The sequence below is a fragment of the Procambarus clarkii genome, chromosome 70, assembly GCF_040958095.1.
Source record: "Procambarus clarkii isolate CNS0578487 chromosome 70, FALCON_Pclarkii_2.0, whole genome shotgun sequence".
Lineage (NCBI taxonomy): Eukaryota > Metazoa > Arthropoda > Malacostraca > Decapoda > Cambaridae > Procambarus > Procambarus clarkii.
In genome coordinates this window covers 28904888-28930814 of record NC_091219.1, presented here as the reverse complement: position 1 = coordinate 28930814, position 25927 = coordinate 28904888, and the positions used below count along the sequence as shown (strand labels likewise).

Here is a 25927-nt window from a genome sequence, read left to right as displayed (position 1 = left end):
TTTTTAATAAAATAATTCAATTTTATCATGTTAGTATATGTATTGAAATTTGATTTGAATAATTGAAGAATTAAAAGAAAAAGAGTTATTTAAGGGATTAAATATTTTCTTTAAAAAAGAAAGTATTGTGTATCTAAAAACACACACGAATTATATATACTATAATGTTATTATATTAAAAGCTATATGTATAGTATTTGTATTTAATAATTAATGTGGTTTAGCTCAGGTGGCGACTGGCTGTTACAATAAGAAATTCGACAAGAGCAAATGATACATTTAAAAATATATACGAATAATAAATATACTATTTTTTTTTGCATTCAAAGCCATATATACAATATGTATATATAATAAGTAATAAGTAGGGTAGACGCATGTGGGCGCTCACTTGTGTGAGCCGCCTCGCCCGCCCGCCGCCAGAGGTCTCTCCTCTACCCCGTCAACACTCGCCGTAAGTCAACCTCGACCTTCCTCTCCAATCTCTCACTAAAACACCCCATTTTGACACTAGTGGGGACGTATAACGCACTCTACAGGTTAGTTAAGGTCTCTGGGGTCGTGGAGGGTTGAAAGTTAGGGGAAATGTGGCGGTAGTGGGGAGATATTTGTGATAAATGAGGCGGTGATGGAGGGTGCACATGGTGGCTGGGTCGGTGTTGGGACGTGTTCCTCCCCGTCTAGGTATGCTCGTCGGGGCTGAGTTTCAGCTCCTGGCCTCTCGCTTCTTGACTAGTACATAAGAACAAAGGTAACTGTAGAAGGCCTATTGGCCCATACGAGGCAGTTCCTATCTATAACCACCCAATCCCACTCATACACTTGTCCAACCCGCGCTTGAAACAATCGAGGGACCCCACCACCACGTTACTCGGTAATTGGTTCCACAAATCAACAACCCTGTTACCGAACCAGTATTTAAGTCTTTCCTAAATCTAAACTCATCCATTTTATACCCCATTGTTTCGTGGTCTTGTGTTGATACGTTTAATACCCTATTAATCTCCCCTTTGTTATCCCCTAGTGATGTGCTGGAGTACAGGTTCCCGAGATTATTGGGTTATGTATATATATATGAGGGTTTTGTGGTACAGTTGGCTTGGTTCTCGACTGTCCCGGGAAGGACAGAAATGGTTGGGCACCTTTCCTTACCCTTAATACTGCTGTTCACTTAGCAGTAAATAGGTGCCAGCTGCTTCCTGGAGATGTGTGTAAGAAAAATGTATGTAGTAGGCATAAGAGAAAAAATAGATCTTATTGAAAAGTGGGGTCCCCAATAAAAATTATAAATGAAGCTGTGAATGTAGTTTGTCCACCACTTGCACCATATTCTTGTTTATTCATTGCTGACACTTCAATTTTATAGTGTGCTTGAGGTTCATTAGGGTACTTGGTTTACCACTGTCACTCGAGAATATGATCAAGGTGCAAAACTGCCTGTATGACTTGACTGAGTCCCCCATGTGATCGTATGCAGCCCATACTCTCGATTTGGCACGTCAAAATCTAACCTTACCCTAAATGCACGAATCCGAGCCACTCGCTCCATTGATGCATAGGAAATTTACTTTTTGCAAGCCGCTACTTTAATCAGTACGTTGAACTTGATATGTTGGTTTCCATAACATTGTTTCATTGACAGGACAGTTTGAACTTTCTCTGGAATAAGGTTTAAGCAATTTTGTTTTTCATTATATTACACATATGGCATACTGTTTCTCCAAAACATATGTTTAATGCAGTACTCCTCTCTTGTGCTGCACAATGTGCAATTATGACATGCCAGTGAATTTTTACTGAAGCCTTATAGCATTCATGTACAGTATTAGCCAACCTTGGGATGTACAATAGTTGATATATAGTTAACATGTTCTTCAGGTGAAGAGTGGCAAATTCTAAAATAGTATTCCTGATTGTTAAGCTGTTAAACACTTACATTCATTCACACATTTCTTTATAGCATTGTAATACTGGTTTGGTGCTTTCTGACTATTACTATCTAAGATCACAAATTTATTTTGGGTGGTTATTCCTAAACCAACATCTCGTATAATCCAACCCAAATGAAATGGCAACATTTCATGTCATAACTTAATAAAGTCCAGGAGAGACTGAAACATCACCAATTTGATTTGTGTGGTTTGGGTTATTTTTGTTTTCCATTATTAACATCTGTATCTGAAAAACCGGTACAGTATATATCACCACCATAATTGTAGGATGTACTTGCCTAGTTGTGCTTGCTGGTGTTTAGCTTTGGCTTTTTGGTCCTGAACAATGTGGCATCAATCCCATACTTATTAGCTAATAAAGAAAAATGCCCTTTCCTCGTGTATGCCAGTATATAAGCAAGGGTTTTATTATTAATAATGCTAGTGCCAAATTCCTCTCTGCTTTCTCTTATAAGCTTGATCATCAGTAATTAGTCTTTTTGTCTTGATAGGCTTCTTCCCCACTATTGCCAGCAGACCATTTTTTCCCCTCGTAAATAATGAAATTTGGAAAAAATACATGAACTTTTGCCGTGTGTAGGATTTTAAAATTAGGATACTAATCTTGTTCTGGCCTTTGTTTTGACAATTTGTGTACACCCTAACTTGTTACTGTACACAGAACTTTTGTAATAAAAATATATTTGGGCATGCAGATTTAAGTAATTGTCAGGCATTCTACTAATGTCTACATGACCTCGATGTATTGCTCTTCACCTGCTCCATCACTGCATTTCATTCCCTCGCCATTTTTACTCTGTACACACATGGTATACTGTGCTCTACCCACCCTGCATACTCCAGCTGCCATCTCACTAGTTCACTTCCACAGCTTGTACTATTGAGCACTGCTCCATTCCATATCAAAGTTTCACTTCTCTGTCAGGGCTGTAAGTATAGTAGTACAGTATACTGTGCTAGTTTCATATAATAATAATAAAACCATAGAATGTATCTAGTTATACCAAGGTGTTGAGTACATGTTGCAGTGTAATGTGCTTCATGATTATTTATCCTTGGAAGAGAAAGTAGTTATCGGTATATTGACAGGATTTTTATATTTAATGCTGTCCTTACTGAGAACTAACACTTGTTTTAATGTTTCCTACAATTATAAAATGTTATTAACTCCTAAGCAGACAACTTTTGATCCTATGTGAAATATTAAATTGTGTTGCTTTTACCAAGGGCTCCTGTTAATTGCATTGCTTTTGTTTTAAACAGAAGATGCCGAGCGTCAGTGTGAAAGATGTCAGCCAGCAGGGCTTCACAAAGGCTTTTGCAGAATTTTTGAAAAAGTAAGCTATTATGTATTTTGGGGCATCCCAAGTATAGTTCCTTGTTTTAACTTTTCTCTTTAGTTTATGTGCAGCATTTTTAATGTCTCATTACATTAAATTAGAAGCTAGGTATAGGACAGTACTTTAGTTAGAGCCAAAATGAACTGCAATGTAGTCCTATAACCAGTTTTCTGTGTGGCAACTTGAGTGTTATATCATACTTAACTTATATCATACTAAACATGTATCAAAATTTGACTATTATTCATTTTTTGGCTTTCAGGTCTGGTAAGGTTAAGGTTCCAGACTGGGCTGATCTTGTGAAGGTGAGTTGGGTTACAAGTTAGTCTTTTTATATAATCAATGGTGTGAATCCTGTCCATTAACACTTGAACTGAGACATGCAACATTACATTTTGTTTGAAGTGCTTTTCCTATAGTCATTGTAATATATTGGTTTACTACTACATTTGAAGGATATCATTTGCTCTTTAAGAATTCATTTATATTTGGATTGTTTAATGTGCATTTTATGTAAAAACATACATTTCATAAATTATGTAAATAAATTCTCTAGCTATGGTAAGCTTTCCACATTAAAACTGGGTAATTTGCTTCTATTGTTTAATGCATTTTCTCGAGTTTACTGCTGTAGTTTGATGTTGAGAAATCTTTGCATTATAGACTGCCAAATTCAAGGAGCTTGCCCCTTACGATGATGATTGGTTTTACACACGTGTTGCTGCAGTTGCACGGCATATCTACATGCGTTCCCCAGTTGGTGTAGGAGCTGTTCAGAAGATGTTTGGTGGTAAGTAAACCAGTTGTTCATGTTCTTAAATCACTTACAGCAGAATACCTTGTGTGAGAATGCCACTTTAAGGTTATTTTATTATAGGTACTGTACTAGGATCATCTTTGCTGCATGCAGCACTCCATCCTGATAAGTTGCTAGAGTGAACAGAGTAGCATTCTTGGTCCAAAAGTTGAAAATACCCAATTCAGTATAATGCAGGCTCAAACCTGCATTTTAATATACCAAATTAATTTAATGTCCCACAATTGTTTTTCAGCACGTCAGAGTCGTGGTACTGCCCCATCACACTTCTGCAAGAGCTCTGGTGCTGTTGCCCGTAAAGCCCTGCAAACACTGGAGACACTGAAGCTTGTGGAGAAGGCACCTAATGGTGGCCGCAGGCTGACTTCCCAGGGTCACAGGGATCTGGATCGTATTGCTGCCCAGATGAAGGTTGCTGCCAAGGCGAAGTCGGCGCCTATTGTAGTTACTACGCAATAAAAATAATTGACTTCATGAAGCCATTTCTTTGCATCCCATACAGATAGGAATATTTATATGTATTGGTGTATATTGGCAGCAGGTTTTTATTTGGATATGTTTCATTGAATATGCCTGCATATTCTGTTGAATATATAAATGTCACATTGATCAAAAAATCAAAACAGGTGTCAATGTTGTGGAGCGACTTATCCAAGATATATTGTTGTCTGGAAAGTGTTTGTTGGCATATCAACCTTCTGTACACAGTGATCCAGTCGTTGCATTTCTCTCCTTAAATGATCGCAAATTTAGTTTATTATATTAACAAGTAGAATACGTATTTCTAATAATATCTAACATAACTAGCCAGAAAATATTTAAGACATTGAAAAATACATGTCTGGAAGTTAAATCGACTTCATAGAACAATTCAAGTTCAAGTATGTTTATTGAGATAAGCAATAAATACATCTCAAAGGGATAGAGTAGCTTAGGCTATTTCTACCCCCCTCTACTTAAAGTCCCTCAAGGGGCGCACAAATTCAGTGAGTACAAATAGACATAACAGTACAAGAATCCCATTTAACATTGCATACAGCAAGTACAGCATATAATTGTTACATTCTTGGGGCAAAATTCTTGTAGCTCCTAAGTATAGTGTCTATTATACCATTATCACACATCCAAACAATTTGATGTGGTACACTATTTATTTCCTTATTTCTATATTTTTCAATAAGGTGACACTCTAATACATAATGTTCTAAGGTGTGGGCGTGCGGCATACTACATAATTTACACTCCTTATCTTTTTCACTGACATCAACACCGTATTGCCAGATATATTTATATCCTAGTCGTAATCTCATGTAAATTGAATCCTTCCAAGTAGACTTTCCTTTACCATAAGTGAAGGACGAATTTGTATTTATTATTGAATAATTCTTAAGTGTGTTACTACTGTCCACCATTGCCATTCTCTTTATCATTTCTTCACCCTCCTGAATCACCTTGAGTCTTGTTTTTATTTGTTTCAAGGTTAACTGACATACAACATCAACAAGAGTTTTTTCAGTGGCTCTCTTCGCTATGTCATCAACTACCTCATTCAACAGTATTCCCACATGTGAAGGGATCCACATGAATCTTACTTTATACCCAGTTTTTTCTAGTCTCTTAACATTCTCTCTACACTCTATCACAATATTCTGATATACTGGGCGTATGCTATTTAAAGACTCTAACGCTCCTCTGCTGTCAATAAAGAAGCAAGCATTTTTACCACATTTGACTACTTCCTGTAATCCTGCTAATACTCCTTGGAGTTCAGCCTGCGTTGAAGAGACATTGTCAGTTAAGCGGCGTCCAATAACAGTATCTACAGTGCCGATGTCAGTGTACTCCCTGATCAAGACTCCACATCCTGCCTTCCCATCCCTAGCTACTGACCCATCACAATATACATGTAGAGTGTTTTCCGTAGGCAGTTGTCTAATTATACAATCATATGTTGCCCTCAGCTCTCCTAATTCATACATATTTTTCTTATGCAAGGGAGTAATTACTACATCTACATTACAATCCTCCCATGGTGGTATAAATTTTCTCTTGGGCACAGCAACACACTCTGTAATAACATCATACTTTATAACATTATAACATAATTGTTGTTGTACAAAAGAACAACAGTTTCTGTTTTATATAAGACAGAAATTTCCATCTAACTGAATAATGTAGACCAATAAGAGGACGGAGGCATTGTATCGCCGATATTATTTGTGTGAGGCAACACCCACTGATGACGTCACAAGTCAGGTTGCCATCCCATGTTTCTGTAACACCCGTTACGTCCTGTAGTATTTAATTATCACTATATTAATACTTTTAAATACTTAACATTTCACTTTTTAGGTAGATTAAAGTTGAAACAGAATGTCATAAGCAAGGACGGTGTGCTGAATAAAGATAATTTATTAAGTGGATGGAGCCTTTAGCTGATCCCTTCCTGTGATTGGCTGTTGTGTGAATGTCAACAAAGAGTTTCTACCAATGATATGCCATTTATTATGCACCCCATACCATCTGTGGGCGGAGCTTGGAATCTCCAACCCGAGCACAACAACCCGCCTTATGGGTTGCTGTTTGGCTATTTATAGTGCGTTGGAAAAAAACTAGATGGCGTTAGTGGTATTTCGTGGGGTAATTTGTTATAAGTGTAATTTGATGTCAACAGATGGCGTAAGCTGTATCTTATGGCCACTATTGACCAGCCAGTTGATAGTGTTCTCTTCTGCCGACAGATGGCATCAGCTGTGTTATTATTACTTCCGAATTCCCTTTAAACACTGATCTACAAATCCCTTGGCTTATGATAAGGTTTTATACCATTTATGATAAGTATTAGATAGCTGGAGTTTCGCAATTACTTTTATTTATCAACTGTTGAGGATATCATCATATAACGTCTGGTTAGGACGTACTGCTCTCGATTGATGAAGATTAAGCCACCCAAGAGGTGGCACGGACATGAATAGCCCGTAAATACTGCTCTCATAATATTATTCAGGGGGCTGGGGGAACTATCAAGTGAAAGCGCCAAGCCATTACGACTATATAGCACTCGGAAGGGATAGGAAGGGATCCAAACTTATTGAAAAATACATGTCTGGAAGTTAAATTGAATTCATAGAACAATAGTGTTGGTCTATACTAATCGTTATTCGTTAGTATGCGTTCGCTACTTAAAACATTTACTGTACTGATGTAAAATCTCCCATGTCTCTTCGCACATGGAACACCGAACCTTACACACTCTCTGATATATTGTTTAATTAATAGAGATTCACTAATAAAGCTTATAATTGTATATGTTATCAAAAAGGCATAGATAAAGTCGTTCTTACGTTTTAGTCCCAGAGATTAGATATTAGTAAAGTTCATTTTATTCAGGAAAGTACATAAATAGTCGATTTACAAACATAATATTGGATTTATAGATAGAGCTAGTACATACAATTACCTAAAGCCACTAGTACGCATAGCGTTTCGGGCATATTATTGAGAGAGGAAAGATATTTATATTTAAAAAAAAAAATTTTTTTACCGACGCTTTCCCTATTGATGAGAACTACAACCTAATGAAGATAAATGTTAATTTTATGTAGATACTGTAATAAACGAAAGTTTTTAATGTCATCAGAGAAGCAGAAATATAGGCAAATTTTAAATCCCTTGTCATAAATATAACTGAAGTGAAAGCAAAGATATATGCATTTTGATAGTTACAAAGACAGCTCTTTAACACGGGTGGAACACGAACAAGGGGAACTTAGTACCCAAATGAGCCACAGAGATATTAGAAAGAATTTTTTCAGTGTCAGAGTAGTTAACAAATGGAATGTATTAAGCAGTGATGTGGTGGAGGCTGACTCCATACACAATTTCAAATGTAGATGTGATAGAGCCCAATAGGCTCAGGAACCTGTACACCTGTTGATGGACGGTTGAGAGTCGGGACCAAAAAACCAAAGCTCAACCCCTGCAAGCACAAATTAGGTGAGTACAACTAGGTGAATACAGCTGAGGGGCGGGACCAAACAGCTGAAGCTCAATTCCCTACGTATAACTAGGCGAGTCCATAGGAATTACCGTTTGTCCTGGCGCCATCTATGTTTTGACAGCAGTACTACTAATGTTCCCACGTTATGTGATCGCTATACGGGTGTTACGGTCAGTTGCTCTTCTATATATGTTTATGGACAACGTAGGTGATTTGAGGCAATTTGCGGCCAGAGTGAAATAGTATCCACGCGGTGAGTGATGGAGGAGGATATATATACTGCTGTGTACTCGACCAGCGGGTGAGAGGTAAGTTATATCGAACAATTATGGGGAATAGATGGGTTATTTTAAGCGTAGAATGTCAGGTAACCGGTAACTACATAGATGGGGTAGTGGTTTTTTTTAAGTCTTTATTTACTAAAGTGGAACATTACATTATGCCTTTAGCTGAACAAGTCTACTGGTGGGGGAAGTATATGGGTTTTATGAAAGTATTTTACCTAAATATTTTTATTTGGTTAATTAGTTCAGCCGTTACCAGGGAGGGTGTTCCTTTAATCTAAAAATTCTAGCCGGACAAAGTGATTACATAAAGAAATTGAATAGAACGAAGTAGTTTGCCAGGGTGCTAAACATTTAGTTTAGTTCACTTGCTATGCAGCCCATGCTTAAAGAAAGCAAGTTTATCATATTGAATTTACCGTAGTTTTACTGCATTTAATATACCGTTTTTACCCTATTTAATTATGTCGGGTAAAGGCCGGTCGTGGAAAGTTCCTAATATAGCAAGTTTTAAAGGAAAAGTTTGAGTTAACTTTAACGCTTAAGTTAGTGACCCATTAGCTTAGTCTATTGTGAGGAATGTTACTAGAATCTAACATTGCAAGTGCCATTTCTCTCCTTTTTGATAAACATGACTAGATACATGAATCGCATAGTTTTATTACTAAATGTTCAAGGATTAGGTTGCATAGTTGAGGAAATAGTGATAAGGTTTGTAATTTTGTGTACCTTGACTTCAGCAGAGATTTTGATAGTGGCGCAAAATTGATAGGGGCTCGGATCATTGGGAATGCTGACTGAAGTTGATTAGGTCATGGCTATACCAAAGGAAATTAGTATAAATGGGGTTAAGTTGGGAGAAGTTGTAAGTAGTGCCTAAAAGCTCTCCTTGGACCTCTGTTATTCGTAAGATTATGGTTTAGACTGCAATAGTTGCAGAATTGGCAAATAAAAAATACCGATAACCTATATAGTTTTGAAATGGTTAAGACTACCAGATGCAGTTTAATGCTGACAAGTGTAAGGTTTGGGGGCTAGGTAAAGATGATAGATGGTGTAGATTGTTAAGAGTATTAAATTTTTTGCAGGTGGTAAATTCTCCCAGAGCTGGCACTGCTCTCCAGCCTGGGATGTTGATTGGTTAGTCTTCAACTGCCTCCCAACATGGTAGCGAGGTCCTGAGCTGACATGCAGTGAGAAACGTGGAAAGCTTCCTGAATTGGCACATGGTATGCCTCTCTTTCAAACCAGCAGCTGGCACAAATGTTCCAGCTAACACCAGAATAGTGGAAGGTCCTGGCAACAAAGAGCTGCAGGACATTACTTGCAGATCTACAGTAAGTAGTGTTGTGTACATTGGAATTTGAGGGTAGAAGTTAATTGCTAAAAACCTATTAAATATTAGGGTATGGAAGTCTAGGCTTAGGCTAGTGGGTACCATATCTGCAAGTTTAGTCCTTTCAGGAATGTATTGAATAGTGCTGTTAAAATTGTAATGTGGGGCATTAGATCTTAAACAGCATAGTTGAGGGTGTTTTATTAATAATTTTAATGAAATATAAATCTTGTTTAGTTAACATTAAATATTTGTTAAATGAGCTTTAATCTATAAATAACACTAAGGGTAATCATGAGTCAAATAAAGTTAATGGCAGGAAAAGTTTTGTTCTAAGTGATGGTATTTTTCCCTTGAAAGTAAAAAAAAAATATTCAATGTTTAATTTAGCTTGGTTTTAAATTTATATAGTTTTCCAGAATGTGGTTTGGAAAGTCCAGAAGTCTCTCTGTCAGTTGCTCAAACAGAATCAGGTGAGTTGTAGTAAAGGTTAATGTGAATAGATTTGCATAAAAGTAAAAATAGTAATAACTTAAACAATATAGCATTGGCTAAAGATAAATGTAAATTGCCATTGAAGTGCTGTTGTGGATAGTTTCTCAAATGACATTTACTGAAACTTGGCAAATTGATGCCATATATATTTATATTGCTAAATTAGATCTTTACTACTACTGCTACTAGAATATGTAGGAAAGGTAAATTCCTTAAAGAAATTTTTTCCATCTGAATTTGTAAAGTACTGAATGCTAATTTGAGAAGTAAAGAAAGATTGGCTTTAAATCTGAAATTAATTTGTTGAAATATTTTTCAGGTGAATGATTATGATGCATGGACTGGCTTGGAGTGAGGCTCCTTTACTCTGCAAAAGGAAATCTACAAAAGTGGGTGAGTTTGAATTTGATGTTTTAGCTATATCAATGACCTAATCTTAATTCTCTTATCTAGTCCATTTATAGGTGTGTAACCATGTCCTACTGTTACAACCCACAGGGACGATGCAGTTTGTACTGATCCTACCCCATTGCATAAAAGGGGACCAGGCAGTCCTGCAGTTCTCCCTGGCTTGGCTTTTTCAGAGCTTTGCTCTACTACCCATCTACTAGATGGACTAGATTTGCATAGGTTTAGGGACCCTTAACAATGGTTACATTGTTAATTCCTAACAGGGCTTGTTTGCTGAATGGGTGGATGCATCTAAAACTTTAGTGCCTGGCATGCATTGTACAGTGCTCTCAGTAAAGCATATGTACAATGTGTTGATGGCACTGAAGTGGTGGATGCAATGCACCCATTCAGGGAACAAGCTCTGCAATCAAACCAGAGTAAGGGATAGGCCTTGCTGAGCCTATCTTAAAAGATAGGATGTTAGGACTTTTTTGGGCTTATTATTTGGCATTGGTGATAATAAAAGTAGTGTCCCTGTTTAATGTTTATTTTTCTTTTACAGGTGGTTGTCTCTGGAGTTGTCTTGGCCTTTTGGATCTTCTGTTCATCTAGGAGCATCTGTCCCACAACCTGAAACAGTAATAAATAGATGTATTATAAATACTATATGTAAAACTTATTAAATAAAACAATTTTAATGAAACTACTTTATATACCTTATCCTGAAAATTGTTTACTACTGTATTGATGCAATGTTTAAACATCTGAATTATTTTTACTTTGAAAATAAATACTTGGTAAAATTTACACCTATTTGTAACTTGTTACATAGGTGCATGCAAAATGCATTGAAAAGTGGACTACCTACTCAATTTACATAAACTAACAAATATTGCAAATTAGTCTGAAATATTAAAGTGGAAGAAACTTTAGTCAATATTTTAGTTTTCATATTTGATAGTAAATTTAAAGCTATGAAACACCTAAGCTTTGTACAAATTATGATTAAATTAACTAAATCATTAAATTTACAAAACATTAGAAAAGTGACACTGAAGCATCTATACAACATGGTTTTCACAAAGTCTTTGGTAACTTAAATTTAATCGAAGCTCTTAAATGATTTGTCTGCCAAACTTCATATATTCAGAAATATTTTACCTAGATTAAAACCATCATTGTTTGAAAGGGCAAAACAGATTACAGTGTACTGTAAATTAGTTTGACCTAACATCTGCAAGGTCCGGAAGGAATGGAATTTTTTTTGTAAAACCGTTTGCTAAAAACAAACCCTGCCTAATGAACCTGCTCATTGTTTTTAGAAATGGTAATTGGCTATTAAAACAATGGCCTTTGGTAATGTTGCAAAGTACCAAATGAAAGACCAAGAAGCAACAAACAGGTACATGGTAGAAAGGACAAAAGACTGGTTATGAGGACCCTTTCATTTGTTAAAGAAATGACAGCATTTTTCCCAGTCATACCACAAGTGGTCTTAACCCTTGTCATATACATCACTGACATTAATCTAAATATTACCAACCACAAAAATTGCTGATAACATGTTATAAAAAAAAAGAATATAATATTGAGGCCTTAATGCAGATCTCTAACTCTACAAATAGTAACAAGACTGGCAATTTCTTAATATAAAACAGAAAAAATTCCAAGACCTTGCATGTGAGCCAGAACAATCCATATCACAACTACCACATTAAAATGAAACAACAATGAAGGTAAGGTAATTACCAAAATAAGGCACCAAACCGGGAAGGCCATGTAGCACCATCAAAGTGCTAAATAATCAGAGGGCGCTAAATATCACCAAGAATGCCAATACGAGAACAAAAACGCATAAGGCGAATGATATCAAAAGTATCCGATTCACCTAGAATTCTATCGAGGGACAAGTGACTGCGAGGGACGGTCGGAAAGCAAGACACACGCTCGTCCTGGAAGTCAGGACATTCAACAAGGATATGCACAACTGTAAGAGGGACAACGCAATTCAGACAATAAGGAGCAGGGCGGCGCTCCATTAAGTGACCGTGGGTTAAGCGGGTATGACCAACCCACAGCCGTGCCAAAGCAGTGTCCCATCGCCGGTTACGGTGGTAGGAGGAAGGCCACGGGGACACACTAAGTTTGAGAGTACGCAGCTTGTTACCAACCACAGAGGACCAACAACCCTGCCAACGGGGAAGAATGAATAACAGGATAAAAGTCGGAATAAGGAATACCTTTACGGGAGATGGGACAAGAACGGATAGCTTCCTTAGCGGCAGCATCCGCACGCTCATTGAAACACCAATATGGCTGGGAACCCAGCAAAACTCTACTGATTTAAATTTACTAGAAATAAGAAACAGCCAATGTTGAATCTCAATGACCACCGGATGGACAGGATTAAAGGACCCTAGAGCCATGAGGGCACTACGAGAATCAACTACAACCACAAAGGAAGAATGAGAAAGCAAGAGACAAAGAGCATAGAGAATAGCATAAAGTTCTGCCGTAAAGACGCTAGCCTCCGAAGGGAGGCGACACATGTAAGTACGGTCAGGAAAAACAACAGAGTAGCCCACACCATCCGCAGACCCATCAGGGAAGATGGAAATAGAGTGGGAGTGCGAAGAAAAGTGCTCAAGAAAGAGGCTTTTCAGAATTGTAGGAGGGGTAAAGGCTTTAGTAATACAAGTCAAGGATGTACAAAACTTGGGAAGGGGGACTCTCCACGGAGGTAATGAAGGAACAATACGAGGAGAAACATTAGAAATATGAACAGAAAGAGAATCCTGTAAGCGAGATAACTGGACAGAAAGTGGGAGACAATGAAGAGGAACAGGAACCACAGGAGGAGGAAAAGTCAATGCACGACAGAGGCGAGAGGAAGGATGTTGGAAGGACCGCGCAAGATAGCCAAGACAGTAGCGATCACGGCAGTCCTGAAGAGAGAGAAAGCCAGTGTCAACATACAAACTAAGGGCGGGAGTCGAACGAAAGCCACCAGAGCCGAGACGCAACCCAGTATGGTGCAAAGCATCAAGATGGCGAAGAGTAGAACGAGAAGCAGAAGAGTATGCAGGGCAACCATAATTGAGTTTAGACAGGATGAGAGAAGAGTGCAAATAGAGGAGCGTGCGCCTATCCACTCCCCAAGAAGTATGGGACAAAACCTTAAGGAGGTTAAGGGCCTTAGAGCATTCAACTCGGAGGCAAGAGATATGGGCTGACCAAGACAAACGAGTGTTAAAGACTAACCCCAAAAGCTTCGCGGAATCCCTGTACACAATGAGATGACCATAAAGCAACAACAATGAAGTAAAGGTCCTTTCACTAAGAATCTATCATTCACTGAAAGTTGCTGCAGTTAAAAATAAAAGAAAATACAAGTCCCTAGAAATAAACAAGCAACCTTTTTGACTAAGGAAAAGAAGATAGTTATTCTACTGTATAAATCTAAGTATTCACTTAGATAATTGTATCCAAGCATAGAGGTTCCCCCCCCCCTTCCCTTTCAGAAAAACATCTACTTTCGAAAAAGTTTAACATTGGCCAACAAAAATGATTCCAGAACTAAATTGCCTAATACCAGGAACAACTGAGAGCCATGACAAACACTGCAACCCTCTCCTACCCCCAAGTCTTATGCTATTTATGATCCAAGGTAATTTGAGATACTATACTGTACTTCCTACAGACGAGTCTAGTGAGAGGGTGATCTCCTGGCGATTAAATTGAAGCACGATACAGGTGTCAACGAACATCAGTCAGCCCACTTGTCAGCACAGTGGATAACTAATGACATCATAATCTGCAGTGTTGTATGCCTCCCTGTGGCCATTTAAATCAATAAAACACAGGGTTGTGGCAATGTTTACAGCATAAGGCAAGGTATAGAGGAATCCTGGAATGCCATGTAATGTGTAGTCCTTGAATGTGCTTTAGGCAACCAAATTGAATAACAACATTTCTGGTGTTCGGCTATATAATCCGAGTTTCTCATTCGGTATAATGTTTTAAACCTAAATAGGAATTCACTTTAAAGGTCAATTTATTTGGAAAGTGCTAACCAGATTCCAAATTACTCAGCTCTGAAAGTACTACAAGGCAAGTTTAACCGAATGAGTGTTTGCCTATCCATACCCCCATGAGGTATGTGACAACACTGAATAAAGAAAGGGTCTTTGAGCATTCACCGTGCAGGTATTTGACATGACCAATATAGCCAAGTGTTAAAGATCATTCTAAGCAGTTCTGCACAATCCATATACTATCAATTAATATAATTGTACAATGGTGCTTGGTGGATGATATTTCCTATTAAAACTCATTGGACAACTGTTTGTATTAGACATTTTAAACCTACAAATGGTAGCCCTAGATATCGCACTACAGTATTAATTACAAGATGAACACTGTAAAATCAATACCACAACAGCAAAGGATGACGGCTTTTCAACAACCGACAAACACGCAGGTCTAACACCAGCCATCCCGAGAGAGGACGTCCCAAGCATGTACACCCCACAACTTTACATCACCTTTGCTACCTCACGCGAGCACGCAACAGCATGAGGATGCCATACTCCCAAACCAACTCCGTGCACTTTGAGGCTTTAACAACTCAACATTTAAAAAGTTGATTTAAAAAATCAAACACCTGAATTTTTCCCTAATTAAATTTACTAGGGAAATGCACACCAAGCCATGAAACTTACAATGAAGATGAACAAACTACACACAACTGTCACCAAACTTCCACATACCACCCCCCCTCTGCCCTGATTGCCCTCCCACTCCTGCCCTCCCTCCTTAGGTGTTCTGATTGGCTGAGCACCTGAGCCACCACCACTCACCTCTTGTTGTGAGAGCCTAAAGCATGTTTGGTTGCACTTTAAAAGTTCCCCAGTGTACTCGCCTAATTGTGAGTACCGCCTGCCTGGTTCACCATTTTGTTTTTCAATCTACCTCAATTTACCCCTTTACAGTCAAATATTATGCAAAATTTTGTTTAAGACTTGTCCCTTCTTAACTTAAATATCTGCTTTGGCCATCTGCAATCTTTCTAGGTGGGTAAAAATGACTCTTGAGGCCAGAAAGGACTTATCAGACGGCGATCATAACAATACGGTACACACACAAAATCACAACCTGATATACACCAAGCAGAAAATCCACTGGAGCTGTGAGGCAACGTAAACCCTTGCCCAAGGCACTGGCAGCTGCATACTCTACCACAGTATATTACTGACTTTGTAAAAGTCTTACAACCGGATTTCCCCATAAATCACAGCAAGTTTTGAGGCCCCTCCTTGAGTCAACGTCTTACGTAAGACCTACAGGCACTCAGGTGAAGGCTGAAGCAGTTCAACACCATACGCCCCAACTTCAAATACACAGTTGAGAGGCAGGACCAAAACGTGATTTTCTGTGTGTGCCTGAAGTTGGGGCATACGGTCTTGCTTCACCCTTCACTTTACCCTTCACCGGTGTACTTCAGGGTTTTTATTTAATACTGGGACTGGCTTCAGTAGGGCCTCCAGACTTTCTGTGGCTTCACAAGTGTCACGTGAATCCCCTGCATAGCAGTGGAACTGCCTTTTCCCTTCACCTTCAATGCCTCTGCACTGGAAGTATACATCTACGCCAGCCCAGAAGAGTCATCAGTCCTGCCACCTCTCCATACCCCCCAGGGCCTGGCACGGCCTGGTATGACTCAGAGGCAAGCCGGGCGCCACTGCTAACTGGCAGTTTGTCCCCACAAACAAGCAGTTAGCCGCCTTCAAATGACAGTGGTACAGCTCAACACAAAGGCACCGCCAGCCACAACGAGCAGTTTGCTAGTTGACCAGATGTCCACCTCGTGTTGACACTGGATGAGTCATCACCGCCGGACTATATAAAGAGCGCTGCCTCCCTGGAGAGGCAATCTCTCCCTCAGTGCTCTAGGATCACCTTCGTGTCTCTAACCCGTCGTCCGCTTCCAGCCAACGTCGTGTGACTGATGCCATGGTGGCACGGTAGCTGTCTTCAGAACACCAGTATATCTTCATACTTTTATTCATTGCTTATAGTTTATTTTTTGCATTTAAGGTCATACTAACTTGTTCACCTTTGCATTACATGATAGTCAAGTATTGTCATGTGTTATTTTTGTTCATTACTATTTCAGTAAATTGTTTAATTATTTATTTGATAATTTTCATTTGTTTCCACCTGCAACTTACTCACTGCAAGGCCAACAGTAGCATTTCTTTCATTTATGTGAGGGAGAGCCATACCATCTTGGTTCAGTATAGCTGTGATACCATAACCCGTCACACAAGATATCCAGTTGTAAGACTTTTACCATCAGTGGTGGTAGAGTATGCAACTGGCAATGCCTTTGTTACAGGTTCGCTTCATCTCACAGCCCCAGTGGATTTTCTCACACATTTGAATACATGAAACAACTTTATTTGATACATTCCAAACCAAAGTACTGTACAGTACAGTAATTATCAAACCATCAAATGTGTGGGATAATCATAGTGCGCTAAATATCACTAACGTCGCCAATACAAGAACAAAAACGCATACGGCGAACAATATCAAAGGTATTGAATTTACCAAGAATTTTATCGAGGGACAATTCACAGTGAGGGATGGTCAGGAAGCAAGACACGTAAGTCCTGGAAGTCAGGACATGTAGAGACAACGGAACGGTTTTGACAATAAGAAGCAGGGCAGCGCTCCATTAAGTGCCCGTGAGTTAAACGTGTATGACCAATATACAATCTCGCCAGAGCCGTTTCCCACCACCGGTTACGGTGGTAGGAGGAAGGCCACGGGAACACACTACTCTTAAGAGCACGCAATTTGTTACCAGTAACAGAAGACCAACAACCCTGACAACGGGCAAGAATGGGGAAATAAATAACTGGGTAAAAGTCATAATAAGGAATACCTTTACGGGAGATGGGACAGGTGTGGATAGCTTCCTTAGCGGCAGTGTCCGCACGCTCATTTAAGAACGCACCAATATGGGTGGGAATCCAGCGAAATTCCACTGTCTTAAATCTACTGGAGATAAGAAACAGCCAATGTTGAATTTCAACTACCAAAGGATGGACTGGATTAAAGGATTCTAGAGCCATGAGGGCACTGCAAGTGTCAACTACAAACACAGAGGAGGATTGACAGCGAGAAAAGAGTTGATGAAGAGCATAGAGAATAGCATAAAGTTCTGCCATGAAGATGCTAGTCTCCGGTGGCAGGAGACACAAAGGTGCAGTCAGGAAAAACAACAGAGTAGCCTACACCGTCTGCAGACTTAAGACCCATTGGTGAAGACGGAAATAGAGTGGAAGTGTGAAGAAAAGTGTTCAAGGAAAAGGTGATTTAGAACTGTAGGAGGGGTAAAAGTTTTAGTCATGTGGGTCAAGGCTTACAGAATTTAGGAACGGGGACCCCTCCATAGGGGCAAAGACGTAATGACACGAGGGGAAATATTGGTAACACAAACTGAAAGAGCATTTTGTAAGAGAGACAACCGTACAGAAAGAGATAGGTGGTGAAGGGGAACAGGAACCACAGGATGGGTAAAGGTCAAGGCATGACATAAGCAAGAGTGAGGGTGCTGTAAGGACCGTGCAAGGTGGAGAAGACAGTAGCGATCATGGCGATCCTGTAGAAACAGGACGCCAGTTTCAACATACAGGCTTAGGGTAGGTGTCGAAGGAAAGGTACCAGAGCTGAGCCGTAACCCAGTATGATGCAGTGTGTCCAGATGGTGAAGGGTAGAAGGAGAAGCAGACGAGTAAACAGGGCCATAATCGAGTTTAGACAGAACGTGAGAGGAAAGTAAAGAGAGTAGCAGTGTCGATTAGCTCCCCAAGAAGTATGGGACATGACCTAAAGTTAGTTAAGGGCCTTAGAGCATTCAACTCGGACGTAAAAAATATGGGGCGACAAAGACAAACGAGTGTCAAAGATTAGCCCTAAAAGCTTTAGCAGATTCTTTGTACAAAAGGGGATGACCCCTGTTACCTAACAGTAAATAGGTATCTGGGAGTTAGCTGTTACAGGCTGCTTCCTAGGGGGGTGCGTGTGTGGGAGAAAAAAATTTTTTAGTAGTTAACCACTGAACTGCTCTGTCTCCAAATAACACCCTGGTGCACAAGAAATAAATTCTTTCCAAAAATTTTTTTTCTCTTCTTATATTGTTAAATGTTATTGTTATTGTCTGATCACGGGGAAACTAAACAAAAAATATTGTATGTGACTTACTTTAGCTGCGATGGAGCTGGGAAGTTGAGCAAATTATGGGCGCTGAGCGTTGGAGCGATGGGGGTCTGTCGGCCCCGCCACCCCGTGCGACGGCAGTTGCTGCGAATAAAATGTTGCGCAATTATTTTGAAGTTTCTCATTCATTTCTTTTTTTTTTTTTTGCTGTAATATTATTTAAAAGTGTGTAATTTGTGGAATTTATATAATTCAAAGTATAGAACATCGCTATGCTCAAAATTATGGGCCTCATATATGCGACATATTCTACAATCAAACAGTGCTTTTGCTGTTATTACACTATATACACACATTGTATATACCCATCTACGTATGTATTCACCATAACGATCCACTATGTTGGTATGGTGAGCCCAAAAAACATGAGTGAGCTGCCACACCCTGCCAGTCCTCCCTCCCTCCTCCAACACATTACTCGCCAACATTCCTCCTCCCAAAATATTGTTATTGTGTTTATTACACTATTTACACACATTATGTATAAGTATGTACATGTTTTATTCATGTACATACGTACATACTTGCCATCTCCTCACCTCTCTCTCTTGCCTACTTAATGCTCTTGCTTCCCTCATCTCATCACAATCGACTTTATAATGGTCCAGGACGGATCGAAATGTCGTCGTCTATTCAATTTCCAGTGTGTGGTTTGGTCAACAATGAAATCTTCATGCAAGATCTTATAAAGATCAATTGATCTTATAAAGATCAATTGTTTTACAGTCCCCGTGGTGTAGTGGTAAGACACTCGCCTGGCGTTCCGCGAGCGCTATGTCATGGGTTCGTATCCTGGCCGGGGAGGATTTACTGGGCGCAAATCCTTAACTGTAGCCTCTGTTTAACGCAACAGTAAAATGTGTACTTGGATGAAAAAACGATTCTTCGCGGCAGGGGATCGTATTCCAGGGACCTGCCCGAAACGCTATGCGTACTAGTGGCTGTACAAGAATGTAACAACTCTTGTATATATCTCAAAAAAAAAAAAAAAAAAAAATAAAAGAAAACCCCTAGAACGAGTTTTGCAGATACGAAAGAGTTTAAGGTGAGTAGGGGATGGTTTGAGAAATTTTGAAAAAAGATGTGGTATTCATAGTGTTGTGAGGCATGGTGAGGGTGCCAGCTCAGACAAAGTAGGGGCTGAAAGATTTGTTCGTGATTTTAAAGATTTTGTAGATACTGTATTGATGGATATATTCCACAACAAGTGTTTAATTGTGAGGAGACATGGCTATTCTGGAAAAAATTGCCGAAGAGGACATACATTACCCAAGACGAGACGTCACTGCCCGGACACAAGCTAACTTGGGCTAACTTGTGTCTGTCAGGATAGGCTAACTCTTGTGCTGTGTGGCGATTTGAAAATTAAACCCTTGCTCGTGTATCATTCCGAAAATCCAAGAGTTTTAAAAAATATATAACGTGCAGAAAAACTGTGATGTAGAGTGGTTTGCCCTGCCATAAAAAAATATCTGCAAGAGAAAAGTTTGACACTAAAGGGCCTGCTTCTCGACAATGCTCCTGCTCATCCTCCAGACTTGGAGGATGCATTGTTGGGGCCACTTTTTTTTTTTTAGGGATATTCCTGCATGGGCCCTAAGTTTCTGGCTAATGAACCAATGACATGAAGGAGGAGTTTTCAACCTACCTTGTGTTAGGTGTGCAGGGGTCAATAGGCTGAACATAATGTCAGGAGCAAAGGGGGGCGTTTTCCTCTTCAAACACAATTGTGACCATCTTCATCTCTTCGAACTATCCTAAATGCTCACTTCACCTGTCTGACCAAATTGGGTGTCCAGACCACCTTTGAATCTGAAATTGTAAAATTAATAGTGATTTCAGAATATTCAGTCCATTTATACTAACAAAATTATATACAGTGTACTGTAATTGAAATTTTACAGAATGATAAAGGCAATTTAGTAACTTTGTTAAAATGCACATGGGGGAAATACATTTAAATAGGTTAATATGGTTTGTAAGGTTGATGGGAAATGTTTATTACTTTTATGATTTAAAAGATGTATAGCCCTGATACTCCATCCTGGGTGCATTCCACCAGGTAATGACCACAGCAAAAGTTTTCCACGAAGCTCTATTGTCACACAAACTTTTCACATTTTCAAACTTGATTCATCTTTTTCCCCCTCGTTCCAGGGGTTTTCTTTAAAAGGTCTTCATGCAAATGCCTTGGTTTCTCACAAATGATGGCCTCTGAAATGCTATCACCTGCTAACTCTTTGTTGTATATCCAAATTAATAAAAACTTTTCAACATCCTCAAGTGTTTGTGTTCTTTGTTTCGGGATTGTTGATATGCCTTTTGCCACTTTAACGCTCATAATGTCCTTTTTCTTAGCAAGTATAGTGCATATTGTTGACATAGATTTGTTGTACTGCCTAGCTAGTTCAAACACCTGTGCACCATTTTGACGTTTATGAATGCTCTCTTGTTTTTCCTCTATGGTCATTCTCACATGTGTTTTCTTGGCTTGAACCTTACCACTGGCTTTCTTGGGACTCATGGCAAGATATATAATAACAAATTTTATGTTCAAATAGTCAAAAATCCCAAAACAAATGTAATGCTTTATAAAGAATTCAGGCGCGATAGTTACTAGGCAGGAGACACTGGTAAACTGAGGTGCGATCACCATGCCACCACGCGCTAGGTCAGCCCATACGCATATCAACAAACTCATTTCCCGAGGCAAAGTTTGTAACCCGATTCAAATTTTTCGAAGAAATTAGGCTCGTAACCCGAAAAGTTCATAAATATTCATTCGTAAGCCGAGGTGACACTATATATAAGTAAAAAATTAAAATTTTGTAGATACACTGTGCTGTATTGATGGATACATTCCACAACAAGTGTTTAATTGTGAGGAGACATAGCTATTCAGGAAAAAATTGCCGAAGAGGACATACATTACCCAAGAGGAGACGTCACTGCCCGAACACAAGCTAACTTGGGCTAACTTGTGTCAGGATAGGCTAACTCTTGTGCTGTGTGGTGATTTGAAAATTAAACCCTTGCTCGTGTATCATTCCGAAAATCCAAGAGTTTTAAAATATATATAACGTGCAGAAAAACTGTGATGTGGAGTGGTTTGCCCTGCCATCAAAAAAATCTGCAGGGGAAAAGTTTGACACTCAAGGTTCTGCTTCTCGACAATGCTCCTGCTCATCCTCCAGACTTGGAGGATGCAGTGTTGGGGCCACTTTTTTTTTTTTAGGGATATTCCTACATGAGCCCTGAGTTTCTGGCTAATGTACCAATGACATGAAGGAGGAGTTTTCAACCTACCTTGTGTTAGGTGTGCAGAGGTCAATGGTTGAACATAATGTCAGGAGCAAAGGGGGGCGTTTGCCTCTTCGAACACAATTGCGACCATCTTCATCTCTTCGAACTATCCTAAATGCTCTCTTCACCTGTCTGACCAAATTGGGTGTCCAGACCACCTTTGAATCTGAAATTGTAAAATTAATAGCAATTTCAGAATATTCAGTCCATTTATACTAACAAAATTATACATACAGTACTGTAATTGAAATTTTACAGAATGATAAAGGCAATTTAGCAACTTTGTTAAAATGCACATGGGGAAATACATGAAAATAGGTTAATATTGTTTGTAAGGTTGATGGGAAATGTTTATTACTTTTATGATTTAAAAGATGTATAGCCCTGATACTCCATCCTGGGTGCATTCCACCAGGTAATGACCACAGCAAAAGTTTTCCACGAGGCTCTATTGTCACACAAACTTTTCACATTTTCAAACTTGATTCATCTTTCCCCCCCCCCCCCCTCATTCCAGGGGTTTTCTTTAAAAGGTCTTCATGCAAATGCCTTGGTTTCTCTCAAATGATGGCCTCTGAAATGCTATCACCTGCTAACTCCTTGTTGTGTATCCAAATTAATAAAAACTTTTTAACATCCTCAAGTGTTTGTGTTCTTTGTTTCGGGATTGTTGATATGCCTTTTGCCACTTTAATGCTCATAATGTCCTTTTTCTTAGCAAGTACAGTGCATATTGTTGACATAGATTTGTTGTACTGCCTAGCTAGTTCAACAACCTGTGCACCATTTTGATGTTTATGAATGCTCTCTTGTTTTTCCTCTATGGTCATTCTCACATGTGTTTTCTTGGCTTGAACCTTACCACTGGCTTTCTTGGGACTCATGGCAAGATATATCATAACAAATTTTATGTTCAAATAGCCAAAAATCCCAAAACAAATGTAATGCTTTACAAAGAATTCAGGCGCGATACTTACTAGGCAGGAGACACTGGTAAACTGAGGCGCGATCACCATGCCACCACGCGCTAGGTTAGCCCATACGTATATCAACAAACTCCTTTCCCGAGGCAAAGTTTGTAACCCGATTCAAATTTTTCGAAGAAATTAGGCTCGTAACCCGAAAAGTTCATAAATATTCATTCGTAAGGCGAGGTGTCACTATATATAACTAAAAAATTAAACTCAGGATTACTTTCAACCCCCACCCCTTTTGCTCTACTCCATCGCCACCTACCTTCACCCCCCTCTATGATGTACTCTTCCATAGACACCTACCTTTGCCCCCCCTCCTCCCCTCTACTCCTCCATCATCACCTACCTTCATACCCCCTCCCTTCTCCTCCTCCATCGTCACCTTCCTTTCACCCTCCTCTATGATGTACTCTTCCATAGACACCTACGTTCACTGCATATAATGCTCCCCTCTACTCCTCCATCGTCACCTACTTTCACCCCCCCCTCCGCTCTACTCCTCCAGGGTCGCAGACAATTTCACGAGCGTGAGAACTACGAGTTCTCTAACCACTCTCACACTCCTACTCTCTCACCAGTGAGGGGGAGGGAAGAAGGGAGGAAATGAAGGAAGAAAGGTGAGGGAGAGAGAATAGACAGGGGGGAGGTGGGCCTAGATACATTTCTTCTATACTGATAGGTAGACTGAGGGAGAGCTACTTGCCAAGAGCCCTATCAGACAGGCTTCCTATTCCTCAACCCTCTCTAATATGCCACATCCTGGTCAGGACAACTTGCTCGATTGTTATTCTTGGTGTGACTCGAGAACTGACCTCGAGGCGGGGCATGGGCATGGATTATCTCCCTGGGGCACGCACCTCCCTGCCCCAGCTCTCTCTCTCTCTCACATAATCTATCAAGGGTCTAACATGAGGTCATTGTGCCTACCAGAAGTGTATATGTCCAAGGCTGGCCACCTGTCTGGACCATTCAAATGTATAAACACGTAATTAGTCTATTAAAATTATATATAATGCTACAATTATAAATTAATTTGTTCATGGTCATTCGTTTATCAGTATTTTAATATGAGGTATATATACGCATGTATGTATACGTTGACGTACACATATATGATTATGTGTATGGAATGATTATTATTATGTGTAATCATATATGATTATATCTAATGGAATGCATTAGTAAGTGATGTGGTGGAGGCTGACTCCATACACAGGTTCAAGTGTAGATAAGATAGAGCCCAATAGGCTCAGAAACCTGTACACCTGTTGATTGATGGTTGAGAGGTGGAACTAAAGAGCCAGAGCTCAACCCCAGCAAGCACAATTAGGCGAGTATATGAACGAATGCACATGTACACTTTCAAATGAATTAAGATACCTTGAGATACACAATGACTTAGTTTAAATAGTTTAAACACATTATGGTACTGATTTTGACATGCTGATGTCTGGAAGGGAGAGGGGGTGTGGGGGGTTATTGTCTGAGGTGGAGGACCAGAGGAGGGGGTCAGTGGAAGGATGGTGGCTGGAGGGATGCCATTGTTCTAATGGTTATGAAAACAATTATTGATGGCAGGAATTCAGTGGGTGTGTACTTCACCCGTACCATCACCATACTGTGCCCTGCTACAACCCCCCCCCCCCACTCCACCCATGCTGTGCGGGGCGTATTACACATTATGGGATAACCGACTGTCTGTCCATTCCTGTCTGCTCGTTATGCTGCCCTTCCTTTTGAAAATTGTCTGCTTTATCGACTTCCTTCAAGACCACACGTTAGCCTCTTATCACGCCCTCTTACCACTCTCAGGGAGCCGGCTCTTCTATACAATAGTTACCACTCAGTCCCCAAGGTGAAAGAGTGTCCGGGCATATGACTTGTTACGTGTACTTATTTGCGATTCGTTTGGGCTGTCACGTGTGGTGATTAGTGTTGGGTAAGGCTAGGCCAGGTCAGGTCAGACTAGGCCAGGTCAGGTCAGACTAGGCCAGGTCAGACTAGGCTAGGTAAGGCTAGGCCAGGTCAGGTCTGGTCAGGTCTGGCTAGGTCTGGTCAGGTCTGGCTAGGCCAGGTCAGGCCAGGCCAGGCTAGGCAGGGTGAGAGAAGTAAAGCGGCAGGTACTTACGTTTCCGAGAAAGTAGCGGCGGTAGTATATTGTTGATTTAGATTCGACGACATCCTGAAGCTAGTAGGTGGCGGCCTCATCGCTCTCGAACTTCTTGTTGTTGTAGGGGATACGAGGCACACCCAATATCCCCCTTACATTGATCACATCGCACACTAATATTTTTACTATTTCGGACACCAGATTTGTCTGTTTCGTATATGTATAATTGTTCAATATTAAAACCACAATAGAATGCTCTAAGTACTTTCGTATATTAATACATCTTCAGAAGGAATGGTTCGCTCTGAAGATGTATTAATATAAGAAAGTACTAAAGGAAATTCCTGTTTCAATTCTTCCTCCGTGGTCTGACACTCTTATTATATATTGTATATACTGAATTATATATACTATGCTTATATAATATATACTGAAATATTGTTACATTTAACGTATGAAACAAAGTATATATCTGTATTTTTAATAAAATATAAAACATTAATATTTATCAACGTATCTCTGTGAATTACATAATTTATCAGTATTGTACAGCCTGTGATCTCCACCTGGCTGGCCACTGATACCTAAGTAGCTTTCATGTGTCCGGACACCGGCGATAGGATTGTATTATTTAACT

General features: G+C 39.6%; 1 protein-coding gene and 2 long non-coding RNA genes across 6 annotated transcripts; 2 read left to right on the top strand and 1 right to left on the bottom strand.

Annotated features, from left to right (window-relative positions):
* The first annotated feature begins 396 nt into the window (after positions 1-396).
* LOC123775337 (small ribosomal subunit protein eS19) lies at positions 397-4583 on the top strand. 2 transcript variants are annotated; one of them, XM_045770425.2, is made up of 5 exons: positions 397-454; positions 3216-3289; positions 3555-3597; positions 3956-4082; positions 4345-4583. In XM_045770425.2, the coding sequence occupies exons 2-5, from the start codon at positions 3219-3221 to the stop codon at positions 4566-4568; spliced, it is 465 nt and encodes a 154-aa protein (XP_045626381.1). In that variant the 5' UTR covers positions 397-454; positions 3216-3218; the 3' UTR covers positions 4569-4583. The 2 variants fall into 2 exon arrangements, with proteins under 2 accessions (XP_045626381.1, XP_045626382.1); XM_045770426.2 differs by having other exon boundaries at positions 399-539.
* Positions 4584-7968: 3385 nt separating this feature from the next.
* On the top strand, positions 7969-11320 carry LOC138356113 (uncharacterized). The gene is made up of 5 exons (XR_011224199.1): positions 7969-8417; positions 9482-9730; positions 10149-10202; positions 10544-10617; positions 11180-11320. It is a non-coding gene; the product is annotated as an uncharacterized lncRNA (long non-coding RNA).
* On the bottom strand, positions 11149-25651 carry LOC138356112 (uncharacterized). 3 transcript variants are annotated; one of them, XR_011224196.1, is made up of 5 exons: positions 25309-25650; positions 22210-22372; positions 20552-20715; positions 18889-18987; positions 11149-11247 (listed from the first exon to the last, which is right to left on the bottom strand). It is a non-coding gene; the product is annotated as an uncharacterized lncRNA (long non-coding RNA). The 3 variants fall into 3 exon arrangements; XR_011224197.1 differs by lacking the exon at positions 11149-11247 and adding an exon at positions 17665-17682 and having other exon boundaries at positions 25309-25651; XR_011224198.1 differs by lacking the exon at positions 18889-18987 and having other exon boundaries at positions 25309-25647.
* Between the last annotated feature and the right edge of the window lie 276 nt (positions 25652-25927).

What these genes read in the sequence shown, in the direction of transcription:
- LOC123775337 (XM_045770425.2), top strand. Translation starts at nt 3,219, where the DNA reads ATGCCGAGCGTCAGTGTGAAAGATGTCAGCCAGCAGGGCTTCACAAAG. An exon ending in TTTGCAGAATTTTTGAAAAA is followed by an intron (nt 3,290 to 3,554) that starts GTAAGCTATTAT and finishes TTTGGCTTTCAG; the next exon opens with GTCTGGTAAGGTTAAGGTTC. An exon ending in ACTGGGCTGATCTTGTGAAG is followed by an intron (nt 3,598 to 3,955) that starts GTGAGTTGGGTT and finishes TTTGCATTATAG; the next exon opens with ACTGCCAAATTCAAGGAGCT.